The sequence below is a fragment of the Paraphaeosphaeria sporulosa genome, assembly GCF_001642045.1.
Source record: "Paraphaeosphaeria sporulosa strain AP3s5-JAC2a unplaced genomic scaffold CC84scaffold_7, whole genome shotgun sequence".
NCBI classification, from domain to species: Eukaryota; Fungi; Ascomycota; class Dothideomycetes; order Pleosporales; family Didymosphaeriaceae; genus Paraphaeosphaeria; species Paraphaeosphaeria sporulosa.
The window spans coordinates 620,746-641,717 of NW_017253366.1; the positions used below are offsets into that span (position 1 = coordinate 620,746).

The window sequence follows — 20,972 nt, forward strand, 5'->3', positions numbered from 1 at the left end:
ACAAGAGATGACAGGGCAAAGTGGCTAGCAACCGGCTCATCCACCGATAGGCCAAGACCTCTCGCCTCTCCCTGCTGGACCTGCTCGAGTCTGGCAGAAAGGTCCTCAGCAGGTATCGCAGCCTGATCCCACCTCACATCCAGCACGCCAGCCGGGAACGATGAAGCCTTGGGGGTTGTCTGTTGCGACTCGGTCAACTCCTCAATCTCGCGATCGGCAAGCTCCGGATGTTGCATCTCAGGTCTAGGGCCTGTGTAAAGCGGAGGCACGAACTGGAACGGGTCTGCGAGGGCATCTTCGAAAGCATCGCTCACGCTAGCGCTGGGCGATTCGTGAGCCGACTCGTACGCGGACTGGTACTCATCTTCTGTGCCGCTTGTAGACGATGCGCGCGATGGGCTTCCGCTTGAGGGCAGCGCTGGGAACTCCTCTTCTTCAATCTCGGCAGACTTACGGTTGCGCTCTACGAGGTACAGCGGCCTGTATTCGCGCGTGTGAACGAACTCGCCGGAGTGCGTCTTGGCATGTCGAGGACCTGGCGGTCGGAGAGGAGAGCTACTAGGACTGGAAGCGTTTTTCAATTCCAGTCTAAGATCATCACGTGTTGTTCCCGGGCTGACTGGGGGTCGACGGAAGCGAATAGGCACCGACGTAGATGACAGTCTTCGCTCCGAAAGCGGGCTTCTCGATGGTTCTGGGGTCTGTAGCAATGGGCTCGTTGGTCTGCTGACGGGGAGTGGGGGTAGCTCATCGGGGAATGCTTCTAATTGCCATGGTTGCAAACCAGTGAGCTTAGTCAGGAACGCGCGAGGGTCCTCCATGTTGGTAGGTGTAATAGGACGCTCGACGTGGTGTTTCTCGTTGGGGAAAGCGATAGCAGTATCGAGGACTGGAAGAGAACGATCGGGCTTGTCGCCAGGCACGCCACTATCCTGCAACTCTTCAATGGGAGACGATGTCTCACCGGAGGGCAGTGGTGTGGCTGCCACTGCCCGATCGTCTAAAAAAGCCTGTTCTTCGTCGTCATTGCGTAATCGGGAGGAGCGTTCCTAACACCCAATATATTAACGTCTATAATACATGATGGAAAATAGTACAACAAGTTAAAAGTGTGCTATACCTTTTCTTCCCAGCCGTCGGTGCGACTCCTACGCTTCTCACGGCGACTGGAAGACGAGATGGTCGATCGCGCATCATCGTCATCCGAGCCGTATGCCGAGCCCTCCCTATGCTTCTTCCTGCGGCGCCTACGCTCACCGGCGTCTTCATCCTCCCTCGGCTTGGAGGATTTGCTAGTGTCCGCCAGGTTCTCCTTCGATCTGCTGAATAAACCAAAAAGCCCCGATGATCGCTTCTCTTTGTCCTTCGTCGAGGATTTCTCCTCATCGTAGCGTGGCGCTGAAGACACGGACATGTTGTCATCATCATCCCGTTTCGATCGGCGGCGGGAGGATTTGCGCTCGTTCTCGAGGTCACCCGGCTCGGATCGGGCGGATGAACGACGGTATTCTTCGGGTGAACGAGTGCGCTCGCCTTCCCGGTGCCTGTGCTTGCGGCGACGTTCACTAGTTGCTTCTGATCGAGCTTCAGAGATTACAGATCGGGAGTCCCAGTCGTCGGACCGTTCGTCAGTCTCGCGTCGACGGTGATGTCTTCGTTTGTTTGGTGAGTCACCCTTGTCCAGCTCATAGCCACGATCACGACTCTGTGAGCGGGAGCGGGTCTCATAGCGAACATGGCGTCGCTCTTCACGTTCCAAATCATCGTCGTAAGTCTTGGGCGGCGATACCATATATGTCTTCTCACGATCGGAGAACTTATCCGCTGGTGGGGTTTTATCCTTGGCCGGCTGTTGCTCATCTGAGCCGGCCGAGAAGAACTCGTCAGAATCACGGTCGGCAGAGTTGGGCTGAACAGGATCGTCCGGTGCGTAATGTCCAGAAGCATGAGCATCTCGGATCGTCGAGGGGAATACATGGCTCAAACCAAGATCCCTAGGAGGGGATTTCGACGATTCCGTAGCAGCTCGGGAATTGGAAGGGTCCGCAATGGACCCAACATAGTCTTTGTACTGGACCTCCGAGCGTAGTGGAGATCCGATGGATGGGGACCACCTGCCACTCGATACTCTCTTCTGTTTCTTCGGTGTCTTGACGTCGCCGAGCTCTTCTACATCGTGAAATGCTGTGCTTGGAAGAGCACGTGCGTATTCCATGCTTTCGCGTGCGTGCTCAAAGTCTGACGTAATACGATCTTGGTCCTGCTTCATTGCAGCACCTACGAGTGCGGCGAAACCACCGGCCATGGCCGCATTGGTGGCATTAGCGGAAGTGCCATTACTGCGGGGTTCGTCCGGTGAGGTACCGGGTGTGAAGGTTGGCTCAATATCTCTCGGATCACGTTCGAGAACTGGGGTGGAAGGTTGGCTCGACTCGGTATCATCGAAACTGTCGGCGGTGCCTTTCTTTGCCGCCTTCTTGGCTTTCTTCTTGTCCTTCTTGCTAAGCCTAGCATACGCGGCACCCTCGTCTTCCATTGGCTTTTCAGGCTCCGGCTTCGGCTCCGGTAACTGTTCTCTGGCATATTCAGGCTCAGCAACAGCGCGCGAGTCAAACGTGCTAGACGAGGCTTGATCGAAGAACTCATCTACTGCACCCTTTGACTTATTGTTCTTATCGTTCTTACTGAGCTTAGAAGGAGCAGCCGAGTCATCTTCTACGAGCGTCTCCGGTTCTGGTCTGCGTTCCTCAACAATCACTGGCTCAGGCTCTGGAACGACCGCTGTTCGCGCATCTTGAGCGAAAGGGACTTCGTCAGCGCTCGTGGACTTTTTTTTCTTCTTCTTGTCCTTCTTGCTCGACTTGGTCTCGGGTTCAATTATGACTTCCCTTACGGGCTCCGGTTCAGGCTCTCGGATCTGTTCAATCGTTCTCGGTGGTTCTGAGAGGGCGAAGGTGTCCTCGTCAGTACTCTTCGACTTCTTACCTTTCTTGCCCTTCTTGCTGGGAGCGGTCCACTCGTCTTCCGTGGGCGCTTCCGTGGTTGGCGCAGACGAGTCGTCGAAGCCGCCAGGCATGTGCATGGGCTCGGGGTCAGAAATGAGCTCACCCTGGATCGACCTCGTTGGCTTGGCCGGTACAACGGTGACATCAGAGGCAGACTCGGGGAATGGAGTCGACCAAGAGCTCATAGTCGAAGGTGCAGCAGATACAGTGGATGCAGCGTACTTGTCAGCGAAAGGGTCGGTCATGATAGACACGTTGTCAGCGTCGTCGCGAGCACGGATATGTCTATCGTCATCCCGTGAAGCGAGTGCAGCAGTTGTCACAACTGTTGCCGCCGCTGCCGCTGCCGCTGCAGCTGCTTTGGCCTTCTTCTTGTCCTTCTTGCTGACCTTCTTTGACATCGTACCGGCCCAATCATCGTTGTCCTGGCCGGGGACGTACTGCGTGCTGGCAGGAACCTCGGGCTCGGGGAGTTTTGGTTCATAAGTTGTTGTCTTCCGCCCAGATTTGGGAGAGTCAGCCTCGACGTAGATCTTGTCCTGGGATTGTTTTGTGTACTTGTCAAGGTCATGATCAGACACAAAGTTCTCGCGGATAGAGTCTGGTGTGGGAACTTCGTAGTTGTGGAACTGATTCGCGCCCCAACTGACCCTTGAGCCCCGGCGATTCGCTTCTTCCTGTTTGGTATCTTCTTTAGTCGGCTCTGGGACAGGCTCCATAGCAGGTGAAGCTGGGACAGAGACGACGCGTGGTGTAGGCGCTCGACTTCCAGGGGGGGTTGGCTGAATAAGATTGAGCTCAGGGACAGGATAAGGTGGGTTTGCTGGGCCACGACCGTCTTTGGTGGCGGTGAACGAATACGAAGTAGGATAAGGCGGGCGGCGTGGTGGGCCATAATCATGGTCGTCGTGGGCTTGGTAGACAAGAAGATCAGGAGCACCTTCGTTCGGGTCAACTTTGGCCACAGGAGCTGCCGTCTTGTCAAGCAATTCCTTCGGCGCGAAGAAGTCCGCCTGGGACACCTGTTCGTGTGTGTATCGATCTTCCCATTCTTGAAGAACCTCTTGTGCGCTGCCCGGCTGCCGAATGGGAGAAGCTCTCCTTTTCTTGAAGATGTCAGGGTTGAAGATATCATCATCGGCGTAGTCCTGCGCAATCATGCTGGGTGCAATTGTTTTGACCGCAGCCGGCTCTACTGTCTTGACAGAAGACGGCTCCACCTCCTTCGTGCGGCGGTCATCGTACTTATCGTACTTGGACGATGCCTCCTTCTTGGTGCGGCGATCGTCGTGCTTCGAGGATGATATAGCAGCGCTCGTAATCGCGGCAGCGGCTACAGCAGCAGTGGCAACAGCGGCAGGCTTCTTCCAAACATCTGGCTGAACAATGTCTCGCTCCCGGTCTTCGAGCTCTTGTTCTTTGCGCCGAACGTCGCTAGTAACAGAGCTTCCAGTGCGTTGCTGCTCAATCGTGCGGCGGTCTCGATCACTTTCGTAGCGGCTAGAATACTCTTCTGCCTCGCGTTCTCGCCGCCTGCGCTCCAGGTCTTGCTGAATCTCGGCTTCGCGCTGCTCAGCCTCTCGTTGCTCAGCTACACGTTGATCCAGCTCCCGGCGTTCTCGTCGCTTTTGTTCAAGCTCTTGTTCGAATTCGATGTCACGCTTACGTTGCTCTGCCATGCGACGTTCCTGCTCGAGGCGTTCCCGGTGCTTCTGCTCTTCTTCGAGCTCAAGTTCGTGCCTCCGTTGCTCGGCAATACGAGCTTCATGTTCACGGCGCTCTTGTTCCTCGGCCTTCTCCCTGGCCCGGCGAGCAATACGTTCTTCTTGTTCGCGGCGCTCTTTCGCCTCGTGCTCACGACGGCGTTCAGCCTCGCGGCGCTCGATCTCCAGCTTGGCCAATTGCTCGGCCTCCTGGTACTTTCTCGCCTCTTCCTGCTGGCGTTGGAGCTCAAGCTTGCGACGCTCTTGTTCTCTGCGTTCTGTTTCATCAAGACGGCGGCGTCGCTCATCTTCCTCGTCGCGTTCAATATCCTTGAGGCGCTGGCGCTCCTTGTGCGCTTGTTCCTCGGTGAAGCCAAAGCGTACGTTTGATTGAGAGCTGGAAGGTCGAGAAGGCCGATCCTTATTCTTCATAGAAGATATTGCGGCGCCAGCGAGTCCACCGGCAGCGGCGGCGAGAGCAGCATCACGCTTCCAAGAGGATGACTGTACGGGAGACGAGTTGGCACGACGAGGTGGAGCCGGATGCTGCGGAGAGTCGAAAGCAGTGGGATAAGGAGGCTGCGAAAAGACTGGAGGGCCACTGGGAACAATGTAGCCAGGTTCAGGTGGCGCTTGCGTGGAGTACATAGCTCCAGGTACCTGCTGCATAGGCTGTGGATGCTGAATGGTCGTTGGGCCAGATTGGGAAGTTAGGAGTGGTTGTGGCGTGGGCAGAGAGTTTGTCCGTCTGGCATCGAACGAATTGGGATCAGCGGTTGCCTGGACTGGGACGACATTCTGGAGCGAAGGGATGCTGCTGGCGCTGCTGTCCTGTCGATGAAGGCCAGCGCCGATTGCTGTTCCAGCCACAGCACCGACTGCGGCAGGACCGATGAGCGAATTGTTGGCGTTAGCGTTGTACAAGCTTTCAGTGGAAGGCTTTTTCTTCTCCTTCTTACTGCCCCATCGCCAGCCCCACTTGCTAGTACCTGAACCATTCGAGTTGAGAGACTCCCTACTCTTAGTCTTGTATAGGTCATGGTCGCCAAAGGCAAGGCCCGAGCTGATGCTTCCTGAATCGGTTGTGTCATCGTCCGGAAGATCCTCCCAGCCATCCGCATCTACGTTGCCGTAACGAGAGCCTCCAGACTGGCGTCGATATCTGCTTTGGGTTTGATGTCGGTTCTCGCGAACGGCAACAACTTCAGGGCGATGTCGGCCACTGCTGCGTCCGGCTTTTGCTGCAGCAATCGCGGCGGCGGTCGCACCTAGCCCGATCAGAGTGGCATTGAGCTTTTCGTCGGAACTTCGTCGCGAGGGACGCTTTTCGAGACGCTTCTTGCGCCTGACGAATCCCTCGCCGAACGCGATGTCGGAATCGGAAGATGATGATGATGCATTTCCGAAGTTGAAGAAACCCTTCTTTTTCTTGGATTGGCTGTGAGTTTTCCGCTTCTTCTCCTTTGATTTTTCCTTGGGCGGAGCGGCGGCGAAGAAACCTCCCAGAAAGCCTCCTTGCGATTGATGGGGTCTGGAAACTTCAACGAAGGAAGCACCGCTGACCGAGCTCCGAGATGACTTGCTCTTCAAGCGTTGGTTCTTCGAGTATCTCCGTTCGCGATCACTGCTATCCCGACGATGGTGAACAAACGCATTCTGTGGTGAGTGAGAGCGGCTGCGGCTTCGGCTATGATGCTTCTTCCGAGAAGCGCCAACAGCTGACGCTGCCAGGCCAGCACCGAGTGCAGCGCCTAGGATACCAGATTTGCGATCTCGCGAGTGGGACCGTGACCGCGAATGTGAACGGTGCTGGACAACCTTGTAGTCTCTGCGATCTTTGCGATTTCCCGTGATTCCCGTAGACATATATGATATGCGATCTTCCGATGGGCTTCTGTGTCGGATCCCCGATCGGCCATAAGAGTAATGCTTACTCTCTCGAGACCGGCTTCGACTTCGGCGTGATGTTCGTGAACGCGGGTCGCGGCCAGATTTGATGCTGTAGGTGTCGTCAAAATCGTTCCGCTGGTTGAAGAGTGCCTGTCCAGCCTTTGCAAGACCGACGCCACCCAAGCCCGCTGCGATCCAGCCAGCCGCAGAGCTGCTATTGCTCTTGCGTTTGTCTCGTCTCTCATCGCCAGAGAGTGACGTTCGCGAAGCCTTCTCATTCAGTCCATAGCGGGAATGCTTCTCCTTGATTCCAGATGGGCGAAGCTCACCCGAGCGTTTCCTTCGATTGTAATGATGAGGTCGAGGCGCGTCCATGGGTGAAGATCGCGGATCAAAGCAATACTTGCAGACGCCAATGTACTCGGTGTACTCTTCCATCTTCCGCACGTCGTCATAGTTCTTCCACCAGTCTGCGAACTTGGACACGGGCCCTTTGTGTTCGTGTCGCTGCGCCATGCCGCCGGACATCAAGGTTCCAGGTGATGAACCGTAGCTGCCGTAATGCTCTCCAGGGAAGCCTCCAGGCATAGAGTGGGTATGGTTGTGGTTGTGCGTGTGGTGTGCGTTGTGGTGGGCTAGGCTGTAAGCTGCAAGTCCGGCAGCACCTGCAGTATATAGCCCAGCATGAGATGAGCCGGACGGCTGCTTCTCGGGTTTGCCAGGCCTGGGAGGCTTCGGTGGGGGCATGCCTTCCATGGCTTCGTTGTATGTGGGAACGTAGCTGCTGGTCCCATTATAGTTATGGCTGCCGTCTGTTGCTGCCGTCGACGGATTCTCGCCTTGGTAGTATATGGAAGCAGCATCACCCGAGATGCCGTTCGTGTAGGTTGTGGCTTGTTGAGAGTGAGTTTGAGAGGACTCGTGGCCAAAGGCATATCCCACACCAGCGGCACCAGCCATGGCAGCAGCAGAGCTCAGTTTGCCTGGCTTGTCGGGTCTGGATGAAGGTCTCGGGGGCTTCGCAGGTAAAGGCTCGTCATCAGTGAAGGCGCCAGGCATAGACGAGGGCCGCGGCGGCTTCGAGGGTTGCTGTGGTTCGGCGCTTGCCATGCTGTAGAATTCGGCAGCTGCGCCCGCTCCAGTGTCGGCGACCGGGTTCGCCTGAGATGAGCCTGTGATCAGGTGCTGCTGATCTTGCGGTATAATGACCGAAGGGCGCTCTATTCGCACGCCCGGCTGGTGCTGGACAGACTGGCCTTGGTCGCCGTAGTACTCCGCAGCCTCTCCGAACGACGCAGTGTGCACAGGAGCGTGAGGCACAAAGGGTGTCGCGAACTGCTGCGGGTTCTGTCCAGGGAACTGGTCTTGCACGTGCGACGACATGGTGCCAGCAGGCAGTCCTCCCGACATCATCGGCGGGCCGTCCAGGTCGGGAAACCGCGATGATTCTCCACGCTCAAGAGGGCCGGCCACAGACCGCACCGCCCGTCGCGGCGCCTCTACGATGTCCTGCGGGCGCGGACCGCCAGCCTCGGAACGGCTCTTCTTCTTCTTGTCGTGTTTCCTATCTTTGTCGCTGCGGTCGCGGCTCCGCGAGCGGTCTCTGCGCAATGTCGTCGAGCGCTCGTCGTCGTCCCGGCGGCGGCGTCTGCGCTCGTCGTCGCGCGGGCCGTCGTACAGGTCGGCGTTGGACCTCATGTCGTCGCGATCGTGGTCGTCTCGGGCTGTCGCAAAGGTCGCATAGCTCGACGCGGGGCTGTCGGGCGCTCGTGATCGTGAGTCGCGCCCCGAGGGCTTGCGCGTCGAAGCAGACGACACGACCGACTCGGACGTTTTCGATCGACGCGTCGCCGACGAGTCGCTCCTCTTGCGCTTCTCGTCGTCGCGGTCCTTTGCGCCATCGCCTTTGGAAGAGCGACGGGTCCACATTATTACAACTGCCGCACAGGGGCACCGCTAGCTATGTATGCGCCGGGTGCAGTGCTGTGCAGAATTACGCTCGTCGGTCGGTCGCTGGAATGGGTCGACGTGGGATGCTGGGGTATCGAAACTCAAGAACGGATGCGCGCAAGAGTCGTCACGTCGTCATGTCGTTATGGTACAGTATACAAGGAAACAAGGACCACGAGAAATGCACGCCGACAGGCTGCCACCGACCGTCCGATTATGCGCGCGACGGATAGCTGAGTTGTTGCAAGTGGCGACCTGAGCTGGAGTGAGGGTTGACCGGCGCTACCCCCTGCAACTGATCGCAAGCTGCCGAGTGGGGGCTGGGCCAATCGACATGTCCGCGGTGGAGACATCTGTCTGCATTGGCCATGCAAGCACTGGTGCATTGGGCATAATTGTGCTCTCGGTTGCTGTTTATCGTGGATGCACTTGTTTCATCAAAAACACACAAACATGGTTGATTTTATAGACAAAGGGCAGGAATGCATTCAGAGCTGGACCGCTATCCACTGGGTCCCGCTAGCCTCAGGCACAGGACCATTCCCGGCTGGAAGCTTGTTCCAACCACATCAATGCCTATTGCACGGAAAAGACCAGGGCAGTATCTGAAGACCATCTTGGTCTGCTGCGCAAGAGAGTGGCGGACCCGGACGGTTATCAGGCGACCGCGAGGAAGAAGCGCAATGTTGTGCAACCTGCGCCAGCTCATCAATTGTTCAGGGTACATGCCGGCGGCGGCGGATGCCCCGATGCTAACTAGCAGACTACTGTGCCCAACATCGTCCCCGTTCGAGAACATTGCCCGAAAGACACAATTTCCCAGCCCAAACTCCGCGCTATCATCTAGCATGTCCTTCCTAACCAGTGACGCCATGTATGTTACAAAATGCATCGCCCAAAGCGCCCATCTGACTCAGTTTCTCGAGCCATCTTGTGAACGTCATTATACATTTGCCTACGCTGTTTCCCAACCCTATATGCGTCCGACCATGGCGGCAAACTGCTGCCTCAATGTCATGATCTGGTTGCGCGACGTAGGGTCCAACGCGTCGATTTGCGCCTGACTCAGTGCCATGACTTGCTGGTATGCTGCGAGCTGTTCCGGCGTCAAAGCCGGTTGCGCTTGCGGAGGCGGCTGTCCATACGGCTGCTGCATTTGTTGCGGTGGTGTCGGGACAGGCTGTGGAGGATAGCCCGCGTAAGTTTGCGGTGGCCGGGTGGGCTGTGGGGCAGGTGGTTGTGCTTGTGGCGGAGGAGCCGCTGCTGCAGCGGGAGCTGGGTCGATGAGCGAGCCGAGCACATTCGTGTCCACGAGGTTTAGGAGGAGGAGGGCCTGGAATATCGCGTAAGCGAGCTGCGGCGCTTGCCTGAAGACCTCGGCAGCTTTTGCGGGTTCTGTCATAACCAAGCCCTTCATCTGGGAGATGATGTCGAGGAGCTGGGGTGGCGGAAGTGTATTGAGTGTGGAAGAGATAGAATCGGGGCAAGATAGGTTGGGCTGGAGCTCGGCGCCCGGTGGGAGAGGAGGGATCGCGGCGGACTGTGGTGCTGCCGCAGCGACGTCGGGCTGGCCATTGACTGGCACTGGGTTGTTGGCAGGCGCGTTGTCGCCTGCGCCGTTATCGTTGGACCAATCCACGCGCAGCTTCCTTCCCATCAGCTCGTAGTCGTTGAGGTTGCGCACTGCAGAGGCTGCTGAATCGCTGTCTGCGAACTCTGCGAAGCCGAAGCCCTTGGGTCGGCCAGTCTCCTTGTCGTATACGAGCCGGAAGTTGAGCACCTGGCCAACGCGGCCCAGTGTCTCTATGATGATTTCCTCATTGCCGCCTGCAAAAGGTTAGCCGTTCCGCGCGAGGGCTCAACTGCGCTGTGTGGTGCGCGACTCCCAAATCGACTTACCATATGGGATGTTGCCGATGAACACAACGCGACCCGCTTTGTCGTTGGGTGCCATAGCAGTGGTTGTGCGTGAGGGAAAGCTGGGGTTGTTTCTTGGAGGTTCGAGACTGGGATGCGACAGCGCAACGACCGCGCTGAAGCTCAGGCCACATCAATTTCCTCTAGCCGTTTACAGTTAGTTCAGCCTCGCATTCACCATGGGTAGCGTACTACCCATGTAGAGTGATTATCTTAAGCCTCAGTATTGGTGACGGTTCAACGCCTGTTTGACAGATTTGTGCTTTTTCACGAATGATTGATCAAGGCCCAAGTCACAATGTTTCATTTCGTTGACTAGTCTCATGTCGAAGGGTTGTCCGACACATTTCCTACAGCTTTGGTCCGCAGCATGCGCCTCCTTGCCCAACAACAGCCTCTACTGTAGGCTGGTGGTGCTGCTCACTCACCAGGGTACTCTTGTTGAAGCTCTGCTCACTCGGCGGTACGTCTAGTGCCGGATTCTGTGATCAAAATGTCAGTAATTATTTTATGCTTACGGGAATGTTACTTTGCTCGTGTCTGGAGGGGGAAAGGCGTCCTCGTCCGCAAAGACGCATCTGCACTTTGTACCCAGGAGACTTACCTTGTCGAAAAAGTTTACAGGCTTCATATGGATCTTCAAGATCTCGCATGGCATCACAGGGAAGTCCTAATCAACGTGAGTGCCAATCCAACCACGACAGTCGTGTAAACTTACTTCAATTCTTGGTACGTGGTTGATACCTGCCTGAATGTAGAGGACGAAGTCGTCATCTTTCACGTTCTCTTTGCGGTCGGCCCATGACCTGACACCAGTGCCTCCTCTGCTCTGGTTGGTGTATTTTCCGCCCGCATATAGTTCGTCGTCTCGGTACTTGACAACGTAGATGTTATGATCTGAGAACTCCGCACGCTTGTAATTGAAGCTGTCCTTGTCCGACAGAATCTTCTGGAAAGCAGGCGCTTGAATCTTATACGCTACAGGCTTGCCGTTGATAGGGTTGCGTTTGTCAACGTTCTGGATCTTGAACGTGCGGTTATTGTCGTAGTCGATGTCGTAGCCGCCTGATTGCTCGACGACTGTCTCCTGGACGTAGTAACCTGTACCATGAGGGTTGAAGTCGGATCGTGGCATGGGAAATGCTTCATCGTAGACGAGCCGGTTGTGCTGACCCTCCAGGAATGGATCCACTCTCAGTGAGAAGATATGTTGGTGATGAACAGCAAGAACACCAGGATGCACAACTGTGCCGAACGGTACCTCCACACCTTCGTCGATGGGCTGTGTACTCAAGATACCCGTTGCGCGGATTTCATAGTCGACTTCTCCAGCTTGATTAAAGATGAAGGCCAGAATGTACTCGTAGTTTGAAACCGTGATGATCGACTGCAACACAAGTTCGCGCGAGCGAGCCACAGCTGCTCGGCCAGTGCGGTAGTTGGTGTGCTTCCATCCAATACCACCGTCTTGCTCATGGATGCAGACGCAATTCTCCATCGGAATCACACCACCTTTGTCGTCCGAGAGTACAGCGTCAAGGTAGTAGATGGAACCCAAGCAGTCGCACCCTAGCTTGAGGTTGTTAGCCATGATGCCAGCCCCAGCATCTCCAAGATCAAAAGCTAGATTGCAAGTTAGATCATTTTATAGCAGGTTTTGAGAGATTGCATACCTGATTTCTTGTGGTATGGGTGCCGGGGGTCTGCGTAAGGAATGTTCATGTCGCTCAAGCTTAGTCGATAGAACAAGCTACGGTTATCGTATCGCACATCGTAAAGCACCATGCCTTCGCGTTGGTTGAACCCTACCCTAAATTTCCACTTCTGCCATTGCAGTACACTTGAGGTGCCCTCCTGAGTGACGGTAAAACTGGCACCTTCCGGTTGGACTACATTCAATGGCTTCAGATCTGTCCTCAAGGTCTGATGCTCTGGAATGTATTCGTTCGGTGGGTGGACGGGCCATTTTCCTAATGGTTTGATCGTGTTATCGGGACCAGTGGGCAAAGTGTCAATGCGAATAACCTTCATGGCATCCGTGGTGACAACCGGGCTGATCGGTAGTGGTAGTGCATAGTGGTTGGAGTCGGCTTCTGAGGGGTTGAGCGGGTCTCGCATGTACAAGAAACATTGGTATAGTCGCTCCTCATCATTGACTCCGTCGGAGCCATAGATCCAGGGATCTGAGATAACCACTGTGCCCTCCGGAAGCTCTAATTTTGCAATCGCATCTTTGACTCCCTGGTCCTCGAGCGCAATCTTCTCGATACGCACAATCTCTTCGCCGTCTCCATTTGCATGGACGAATGGGCCCAGCTGGACGTTGTGGAGCACGCGACCTGACTGGAGGTCTACGATCGCTTCGTGAAATTTGTTCTGAAAGTCGAACCATTACTAATGATCAAGGTTATGGAACTGGTCGACTCACTGTATTGCGGATGTAGTAATTTATGAAAGCTCTCCTGCTGACGGGAGGCAACTGAGTTCCACTGTGCTCAGCTTCCAAATACGGGACAACCTCCGCTTTGGGAGGTTCCTGCAGCGTCACAACTTTGAAATGGACATCCGTATGCGCCGGCCATGAAGCCCGGATTATCGCTGCTGCGGATGTGAGTTCTTTTTCCGAAAGGGGCGCCAGTGGGTGTGCGGCGAAACCCTTAACAAGGCGTGATGACGGTGTATCGGCGACAACTTCGGTAGACATGTTAACGGTGTGGGATTGGCGTTAATGTCACTCCTCCGTACACGAAGATTGGAAACAAAGTGTTCTTAAAAGATGTTTTGTCTTCCGCGGATGACGCCCAGCACTAAACGTTACCTAGTGGGGACATTTGCTCCTCACCGGCGATGTTCGCTGCGACGATAAGAGGTGGTGCTCTATTGGTATCATGCTGATTCGTACACGCCGCGCCATTGTGGATTTCGCATGGACCTAACAGATCGGGCTTAGTGAAGTCAGGAAACGGGTGCATCTGTTGGAGGGCGGGTGTGAGGCTGGTGGCAAGGGAAGTCGCTACCCCGCTTTTAGGCCGTCGCTCGGAACTGGCTACAACCCGCGATACACGCCCGATACAGAACGTTGGCCGAAATGTTGGGAGATATTACAATAGAAGAGTAAGTCACCTGAAAGAGTGATCTGTGAAGATGCTGACTGCAGCAAGGCATGCGCACTGCCTTGCCTTCCGATGGTCCACATAGGCACTGGTGCGATGGCTTTCTCTCACGGTCGCGACCACCTTCTTGATTCCAGTGGTCCTGACCTTGGTGATAATTTCCATATCGAACGAGATGCAAAGATAGCGGAAGCGCTCTCAGCACTGAAAATCATTTTCAGCAAATACGTTATATTTGCTACGTGGATAGAAGCCGAAGAGCTGAGTCGCGCAAAGAGAAACAGGACATCCTATACTATTGAAACTAGGCCGGGGGGATGGCAAGTCCATATCTGCCATTACATGTTCTCGCTTACGCTGGCATCAGACGGCATCTTCATGCATACCAAAAACAACCGTGATTACATTACATTATAGATGTTGGTAGGTCTAGTGAGGCAATAATACCAAGTCTGGGACTAGCACAGACCGAGATACAGTCACTCCAGCGAACTGTGTTCAGCGTAACAGCGACGAGTACTACACCGGAGAAAGTGTGGCAAGATCTACCCACAGGTAAGACCAAGTGCCAGAACTAACAGGTGATTCATTGTACAGGACAATCTGCACAGCCGCTGCGTCTGTGGATGCATCTGCACCCCATGAACCAGGAAACTCTGTCCAGCCTTGTTCAAGGGTCACTGGCGTGGACGTAAGAACCCTGACGCCATTGATGAAAACTTGTACCAACGTTGGCCTGCTTGCAGTGCTCGCTGAGATAGTCCGCAGCCAGATGCTGAATCGGTACTGCTGGCCTGGGCAGACACGAACGGCCTGTGTAATTCGGTGGCCACTGTTCACATCTAACACACGATCAATCGCCGACTGGACCAGATAGAGGCCGTCTTTTGGCGGATTCGCGGAGCCGGAGGAGCCGCGGATAAGCCCGCTACTAATAGCAGTGTTGGGAGTGAACGCCCAAACACCATTCGACTCAAAGGACGGGTTTTTGAGTGCCTGGACCGCACTGCAGGAGGGCGCTGAAGTGGTAGTGCTGGTGATAGTCGTCGTTACCGTACTGGCATCAGGAGCTGGGAGCGTAATTGTGCTTGCATCGGGGGCGGGAAGTGTGATAGTTGACGCAGGAAGAGTCTCGGCAGGCAACGTAACAGTGCTTGCTTCTGGGGCAGGCAATGTTATCGTGGTGGCTGGAAGCGTCTCGGCAGGTAATGTGATGGTTGATGCCGGGAGTGTCTCCGCCGGAAGAGTAATTGTACTCGGTTCCGGCGCTGGCAGCGTAAGAGTCGAGGCTGGAAGCGTAACTGAAAATGATCAGTTCCTTGACATGCATGCCTGGGATCGTGAAATACGTACTAGTGGCAGGGACAGTAATTGTCACTACTTCGCCTTCTCCTGGTATTGTAACAGTTGTTGCAGGCTCAGTGATGGTAGCTGGGACAGTAACTGTCACTACCTCGCCTTCTCCAGGAATCGTGATGATAGTCGCGGGTTCGGTAATGGTGACAGCAGAGCAGATGCTTGGTGAAGCACTGGTGAGGACAACGGACGAACTCGAAGATGGACTGGACGAGCGCGAGGATGGCTTTGTTGAAGTTCTTCGGACCGACGAAGAGGTGCGGATGCTTGTGGACAAGGTAGTACGCTTGGTAGAACTCGGCACGACATATCCTCCTTTGCATGTACCGAAGTCGCCCTGGCACTTCTTTGCTACCTCGCAGTGGTCTTTGGTGCTCCCACAGTAGCTACACTTCGGTTAGTACCGCCAGTATCTGCAGTCAATCAATCATGCTTACCCGTTTTGTGAGCAGCAGTTTCCCCATTTGCTACCCTGACACGTCGCTCCGCCGTATTTTTTCCCGCATCGTGCATTCTTAGACACAGGCTTCGACGTAACATAGGCAGCTTCGACGCCTGTAAGTCCCAGAAGTGCGAGAGCCACAATCGAATTCAACAACATGGTTTAAGGGAAAGGCTGAGACCGCTGGTATCGATGTTAAAATAAAATAAAAACTCAGACTGATTAGACGATGAATTGGATCCCGCACAACACAAAGTTGCAGGACCTTTGTCATTCTATAAGTACACATCATCATGCTCCTAGCCAAGACTCTTGCGGGTCCTCGTTTGCCAATGCCACGACAAGCCGTCTAGGCCTGCTAGCTTTCGTGTCTTGGTCTACTTTGAGTTGTCACAGCTAATGTTCTGGAGGAAGTTTCTAAGAGGCCCTGTAAAAGCCTCCTAGAGGTACAGTAAGGGAAGCCAGCTAGCGTTGATGGTACTAGCGGTAATTGGCGGTGGAAATTAGGAACCCCAATCTAGAAATAAGAGGCGAAAGGCGAGGCTGTGGGTTCTTCGAACAAGTTCAGGTGCATCGCTTACAACAAAAGCATCGCTTGGGACTGTCAACTTCAGTAGAGGTCACTGAGTACATCAATTTACCCAGGTGAAGAGGGCGCGTCCTGTCTGAAGCCATGTTAAGGAGCGGCCAGCGACATAGACCAGTATTCGGTGTGCAGTCGTATTGGAATTGGAAGCGTGGGCAACGATATGCAATCATGGAGAAGCAGGGACCTTTGGACGCCTAAGAATAGATTTCGCCCAGGTGCGTTTTGCCCTATTCATCTCCACAGAAGCCACTAAGGCCGAGAGATGACTCTGTAACTTTCGAGCATTGTCTAGGTGTGTACAAGAGGTTGAGAAAATTGTTCGCGACCTTCGAGGGGTGAACCCTCGAGAGTGCCTCAGAGTCGCTCCAAGAGTCCAGGCAAGTCACGTGGAAGTCCATCCAATCAAAAAGTGGCTGCTTTTCCAGGCTGTGCGAAGATCACGTGACTGAAGCCTCCGCCGCGATCCCAGAACATCGAAGGCAGCCGTCGAACGAAACAACCACTAGTCCCAACAACAGGCTCTGTAACTTCTCCGCCTGCATTATTACACAAAACGATGCGCACATTTGACGTCACTACACTGCCTCTGGCTGCTTCATTCTCGCCCGCCAGCTTACCAATGTTTCACTCTCCCTGTGGTCACTTCCAAATTCGCGAGATAGTAATATATCCTTCGCTTGGAACCGGAACCCCAGCTCATGCTCCCCACAAAATCGTTTCTATCGCGCACATACCCCAGTCATACCATTCCCACTTATTGGCCGAGTACAATCTCGGTCCATCTTACGAAGATGGCGACTATCATCTACTTTGATTGCTTGTCCACACACCAGCCTTGCCATGATCTTGGTCAATATTGTTGTCGCCTTGTCCGGCTCTAGAATGGTTGCCGGCTATCATCTTTCGATACCGGACGCTGAATGACCGGTTTGTGGCTGAAGTGTCCACCGGTAGGTCCTGGCAGAGGTAAAGGCTTTCGGTGTTCCGTGATTTGGGCTGCAATGCAGAGTTTTGGGACCCTATCGTTGTGTTAATATGGGGGTCAGTGTCTGGTGCGGCCACAGTACTTAAAGCCCTGGGGGGAAGACTTGGGAAGGTCAAAACCCCAAGCACACTAAGCAGTTTGACTATCCGATACCACCAGACCCGTCTACCTTCACAATGAAGTCCTTCGTTGCCGCAGGTTTTCTCCTCGCCACCCTCGCCGAGGTTGCGCAAGGCCACTGTAAAGATATCGTGGCTCGCCGTGATGCACTATGACTGATAGTCCTATAGACATCTTCCAATACCTGACGGCGAACGGCCAGAAGGGGGCGCAGTATCAGAACATCAGAAAAAACACAAATAACAATTCTCCGGTCACGGTCTTGAGCGACACCAACCTACGCTGCAACGTAGGAGGCGCATCAGGAAGTGCTACGACCGTTGTCTCGGTAGCTGCGGGCTCTTCGGTTTCCTTCACAGCAGACCAGGTGTGTAACGGAAGCCCAATGAACTCTTTGTGATAGTTATCGCTTTGCTGACTTGTGTGCTCGTATCAGGCTGTGTATCATCAGGGCCCTGTATCCTTTTACATGACCAAGGTTTCCGACGCGCCTTCCGCCGATGGCTCCTCCGACTGGTTTAAGGCAAGTCTCGATCCTCTCTCTGGCTGTAGTCGTCGTCGTCTTCGTCGTGCTAATCTCTTTCAGATCAAGGAGATCGGTCCAACATTCAGCGGCGGCCAGGCGAAGTGGGACATGAGCAGTAGGTCTCGCCAGCTCTAAACACAAACCTCTGGCTGACACAATCTCACAGCGACCTACTCCGTGAACATTCCAAGCTGCATCGCCCCAGGTGACTACCTCCTCCGCATCGAACAGCTCGGCATCCACAACCCCGGATCGCCCCCACAATTCTACATCTCTTGCGCGCAGGTCAAGGTAACTGGTGGAGGCTCAACGACACTTTCCCCGACAACGAAGATTCCCGGCCACGTCAAGTCCACTGACTCGGGCTACACGGCAAACATCTACAACCCCGACTTCAAGAGCTACGTTGTTCCGGGACCCAAGGTCGCGACTTGCTAAATGATTCATGACGGTCTTGACGAGGGACTTGGTAGTTGTTGATATATGACATGCCAATATGGTTGTAGAACCATGTTAGAACCTGTAATGTGTCTCTAATTTATGTGATCCCTTGTATACCTGCCTCGCGAAAGACCACTGTGCATAAGATTGCTAAGAGGGCTCAAGGACCTACTCGTCCAACAACAGGCCGACATACTGTCACACTTAAGCCGTTCTAGAGACTGGCGCAACGACCAGGATAACGCAAAGGCACCGTAACTTCTGCGCCCTGTGGTAGTTCTGTAAGAGTTTGAACGCTGTTACTCCATCGTAGGAAGACTTTTCAGTCTTTTCATCTCAAATATTAGAATATCCGTACGCTCCAACCCCAGATCCCGCTAGAGATTTACTATAGGGAATTGGCCAAATAACGAGCCTCGTTGAGTACACCCAAGAACGAGTCCGCGCGTTCGAAACTGAAAACAATGTGGTAGGCAAAAGACGGAATTCGGGGGTATTTATACCGTCTGCGGAGCATCAAAGCCTTTGGGAATAATTATACCCACCACCATCATCACCAACGACGCTTCACCCTACATAAAACTTCGGCCCAAACGCGAATTGTTCTCGAGTACTCTTGAGTATACAATATTCTCATTCTCGCATACATGAAGACAGGGCGAACGATCTCTTCTGGGGAGTGTTGGTTCCACTCTTGCTGATACCGCAAATTCACAGCTTGTCATTCGCTCTCCTTGCATAAGCTATATACAAATCAATCCTCCTCTACCCTTCCATCCTCTCAATTTATGCTGGGCTCGAGACAGAAGTAGTGAGCGAGCCGCTCTCAACGTACGTGCCACTGAAGTACCAGTCCTCAGCTCCAGTCCCATCATTGCCGGAGCGCGGCAAGCGCAGAACACCCAGGTGCCAGTCCGCGCCATTAGACGAAGTGCTCGTGGAGAACGGACCGGCAGTCTTGGTGAGAGCGTCGGAGCCGGTAGAGTGCCAGAACGTAACTTGGTTCGCGGAAAAGTCCTGTGCATCTTCACGTCAGTGCATGTTTTTGTTCTTTCAGAGACAGATCGAGGGTTGCGCACACAGAGCAGGGAAGGGAAAGACTTACAATCTCATACGCAACATTGTGCCACACATCCGCCACCAACTCCACCTTCCACTTACTCTGCCCACCCACGAACCACTGCAAGTTCGTGTTGCTCGTCCCGCTCTCCCCGTTGACCCACCCGTACTTCAGCTCCGTAAAGTGGCTCTCGAAGAACGCAATCTGGTGTTCGTTCGTCGCGCTCGGGACATTCGTCGTGCTGCGCTTGATGCTGAAGTGGTAGTACACCTTTCCACTGTTGATGGCGGCCTTGGTCTGCGGGATGAGCTCCGTGCGCCACATGTCGCTGTTCCACTTTGCGGTGTTGTCGATGGTGATCTTGGCGCCTTGCTTGCTGCCGGCGTCTGCGGGGTTCTTGTACGAGGGGGAGAGATTGACGTATTTTGTGACAGCGCCTGAGCCGTGGATGTAGTATTGGTAGGGTCCGACTTGGTTTGCCCATGACCCTGGGCGGTGTAAGCTGAGCATCGAAGAGAAAGACGGGGGACGGCATACATTTGTTAAGGTCGGCAGAAGAGGTGAACTCATTGAATCGACCGTCCCAGAGGATTGTGCCTGGATTTCAGTTAGGTTTGTGTAGTGAACACAGTCTAGTCTAGACGAACCAGCAGATACAGCGCTCACGAGAGCGCTCACAAGCGCTGCTTTACCGAACATGATGATAATAGTAGCGCGCAATCTAGTGAAGTGCACAGCAGGCGATCAAGAGCAGGACGACCGTCTAACACACGATGCCCTCGTTGCGCTATATAAAGTCCTACCTCTCACGGCCAATCTCACCATCCATGCATCGTTTCGTGGATCAACTATCCTGCATTCGTAATTCCAGGAAACAAACAACAGTGCTGTGTCCAGGCCACGCATACCCGTCGTGGCAAATGGGAGCGTGACCGACAATTTTAATCAATATAGATGTAGCCGTCGGGATTTCAGGCACGATCCTCGTTTAGTGGCGGCGAGGCGGACCGGGATTGGGCTCTAGCATCAAGGCGCGAGATTCTCCGGTCGGGAGTGAAGCAATGTCGTGCTCGTTATTTAATTGTGTTGGAGCCCTCCACAGCTTCGTTTTTCCATCCTGTGACAGAGGAAGTCGTGGTGATGCAGGCGCTTGCGTCGTCTCGGGGAGGGAACCTTCCCACAAATTGCCTAGTGCGGCCTAGCTCGTACAGCCTCCACAGATCGCAATTCATTCACACCCCCGAAAGCAGATGACCACCAACCCCATCCCCAAAATGACACAACCCGCCCCCACCCTGCCCCCAAACGTCACCATATTCAACCCCAAATCCCGCTCCACCGCACAGTCTCTACTCCACGGCCGCCGCTTCACGCGCCTCTCAGCAAGCGCCTCCACATCCCCCGAGCAGCTCTCCAAAGCGTTACGCTCACATGCCGGGCTCGATGAGACATTCTACTTCAGCCATGGTCGTGCTGTTTTGATTTTCCATGGTGGTGATGGGACGGAAGGAGGGGATGCGCACCTGGAGAACGCCCATCATGAGCATTTTCGAGCCGTGTGCTTGGCGCTCAAGGACGCGGATATCGGGCTCGATGTTGCCAAGTGCGTGCACGACGCCGAGAGCGTGTTGCAAGCGGGGTATCAACTCGATGCGATGAATGACGGGTCGGTGCTGGTGATTGATCTGATGCATACGGATGACGAAGATGATGTGGACAGTGAGGAAGAGGATGAGGGGCCAACGCGAAGGACGGGCCATGATGACGGTACGGTACCAGAGAAAGATGTCGAAAGGTCATGAGCTTGGGGAACATTTGAAGAGAAGAATCATTACTGTCATCATTGACAACTACAACTGCACGCTGAGCAATTTA

General features: G+C 54.4%; 7 protein-coding genes across 7 annotated transcripts; 2 read left to right on the top strand and 5 right to left on the bottom strand.

Annotated features, from left to right (window-relative positions):
- Positions 1-1,066: 1,066 nt before the first annotated feature.
- On the bottom strand, positions 1,067-8,096 carry CC84DRAFT_1165827 (uncharacterized protein). The gene has a single exon (XM_018178804.1). The coding sequence runs from the start codon at positions 7,979-7,981 to the stop codon at positions 1,115-1,117; it is 6,867 nt and encodes a 2,288-aa protein (XP_018033974.1). The 5' UTR covers positions 7,982-8,096; the 3' UTR covers positions 1,067-1,114.
- A 1,713-nt stretch (positions 8,097-9,809) lies between these two features.
- Positions 9,810-10,502, bottom strand: CC84DRAFT_1056377 (uncharacterized protein; the record flags this gene model as incomplete). Its single annotated transcript, XM_018173543.1, has 2 exons — positions 9,810-10,375; positions 10,448-10,502. Coding segments are annotated over 2 exons (621 nt in total), but the record flags the coding sequence as incomplete, so codon positions are not given.
- A 251-nt stretch (positions 10,503-10,753) lies between these two features.
- On the bottom strand, positions 10,754-13,385 carry CC84DRAFT_1149163 (uncharacterized protein). The gene is made up of 5 exons (XM_018176661.1): positions 12,894-13,385; positions 12,139-12,841; positions 11,184-12,088; positions 11,070-11,135; positions 10,754-10,947 (listed from the first exon to the last, which is right to left on the bottom strand). Exons 1-5 carry the CDS (start codon positions 13,167-13,169, stop codon positions 10,816-10,818), a joined length of 2,082 nt encoding a protein of 693 aa, XP_018033976.1. The 5' UTR covers positions 13,170-13,385; the 3' UTR covers positions 10,754-10,815.
- A 530-nt stretch (positions 13,386-13,915) lies between these two features.
- Positions 13,916-15,535, bottom strand: CC84DRAFT_1260741 (uncharacterized protein; the record flags this gene model as incomplete). Its single annotated transcript, XM_018185008.1, has 3 exons — positions 13,916-14,879; positions 14,932-15,320; positions 15,372-15,535. 3 exons carry the CDS (start codon positions 15,533-15,535, stop codon positions 14,098-14,100), a joined length of 1,335 nt encoding a protein of 444 aa, XP_018033977.1. The 3' UTR covers positions 13,916-14,097.
- Positions 15,536-16,953: 1,418 nt separating this feature from the next.
- On the top strand, positions 16,954-18,089 carry CC84DRAFT_860975 (uncharacterized protein). The gene is made up of 5 exons (XM_018187665.1): positions 16,954-17,190; positions 17,241-17,437; positions 17,507-17,593; positions 17,657-17,711; positions 17,763-18,089. Exons 1-5 carry the CDS (start codon positions 17,127-17,129, stop codon positions 18,032-18,034), a joined length of 675 nt encoding a protein of 224 aa, XP_018033978.1. The 5' UTR covers positions 16,954-17,126; the 3' UTR covers positions 18,035-18,089.
- Positions 18,090-18,823: 734 nt separating this feature from the next.
- Positions 18,824-19,811, bottom strand: CC84DRAFT_1122999 (uncharacterized protein; the record flags this gene model as incomplete). The annotated part of the gene is made up of 4 exons (XM_018175645.2): positions 19,745-19,811; positions 19,635-19,694; positions 19,143-19,585; positions 18,824-19,054 (listed from the first exon to the last, which is right to left on the bottom strand). The coding sequence occupies exons 1-4, from the start codon at positions 19,794-19,796 to the stop codon at positions 18,824-18,826; spliced, it is 786 nt and encodes a 261-aa protein (XP_018033979.1). The 5' UTR covers positions 19,797-19,811.
- Positions 19,812-20,371: 560 nt separating this feature from the next.
- On the top strand, positions 20,372-20,899 carry CC84DRAFT_1218917 (uncharacterized protein; the record flags this gene model as incomplete). Its single annotated transcript, XM_018183039.1, has 1 exon — positions 20,372-20,899. One exon carries the CDS (start codon positions 20,372-20,374, stop codon positions 20,897-20,899), a length of 528 nt encoding a protein of 175 aa, XP_018033980.1.
- Between the last annotated feature and the right edge of the window lie 73 nt (positions 20,900-20,972).

What these genes read in the sequence shown, in the direction of transcription:
- CC84DRAFT_1149163 (XM_018176661.1), bottom strand. Translation starts at nt 13,169, where the DNA reads ATGTCTACCGAAGTTGTCGCCGATACACCGTCATCACGCCTTGTTAAG. An exon ending in ATTACTACATCCGCAATACA is followed by an intron (nt 12,842 to 12,893) that starts GTGAGTCGACCA and finishes TTCGACTTTCAG; the next exon opens with AACAAATTTCACGAAGCGAT. An exon ending in ACCACGTACCAAGAATTGAA is followed by an intron (nt 11,136 to 11,183) that starts GTAAGTTTACAC and finishes CACGTTGATTAG; the next exon opens with GACTTCCCTGTGATGCCATG.
- CC84DRAFT_860975 (XM_018187665.1), top strand. Translation starts at nt 17,127, where the DNA reads ATGAAGTCCTTCGTTGCCGCAGGTTTTCTCCTCGCCACCCTCGCCGAG. An exon ending in CGAGGTTGCGCAAGGCCACT is followed by an intron (nt 17,191 to 17,240) that starts GTAAAGATATCG and finishes ATAGTCCTATAG; the next exon opens with ACATCTTCCAATACCTGACG. An exon ending in GCTCCTCCGACTGGTTTAAG is followed by an intron (nt 17,594 to 17,656) that starts GCAAGTCTCGAT and finishes AATCTCTTTCAG; the next exon opens with ATCAAGGAGATCGGTCCAAC.
- CC84DRAFT_1165827 (XM_018178804.1), bottom strand. Translation starts at nt 7,981, where the DNA reads ATGTCGTCGCACGTGCAAGACCAGTTCCCTGGACAGAACCCGCAGCAG.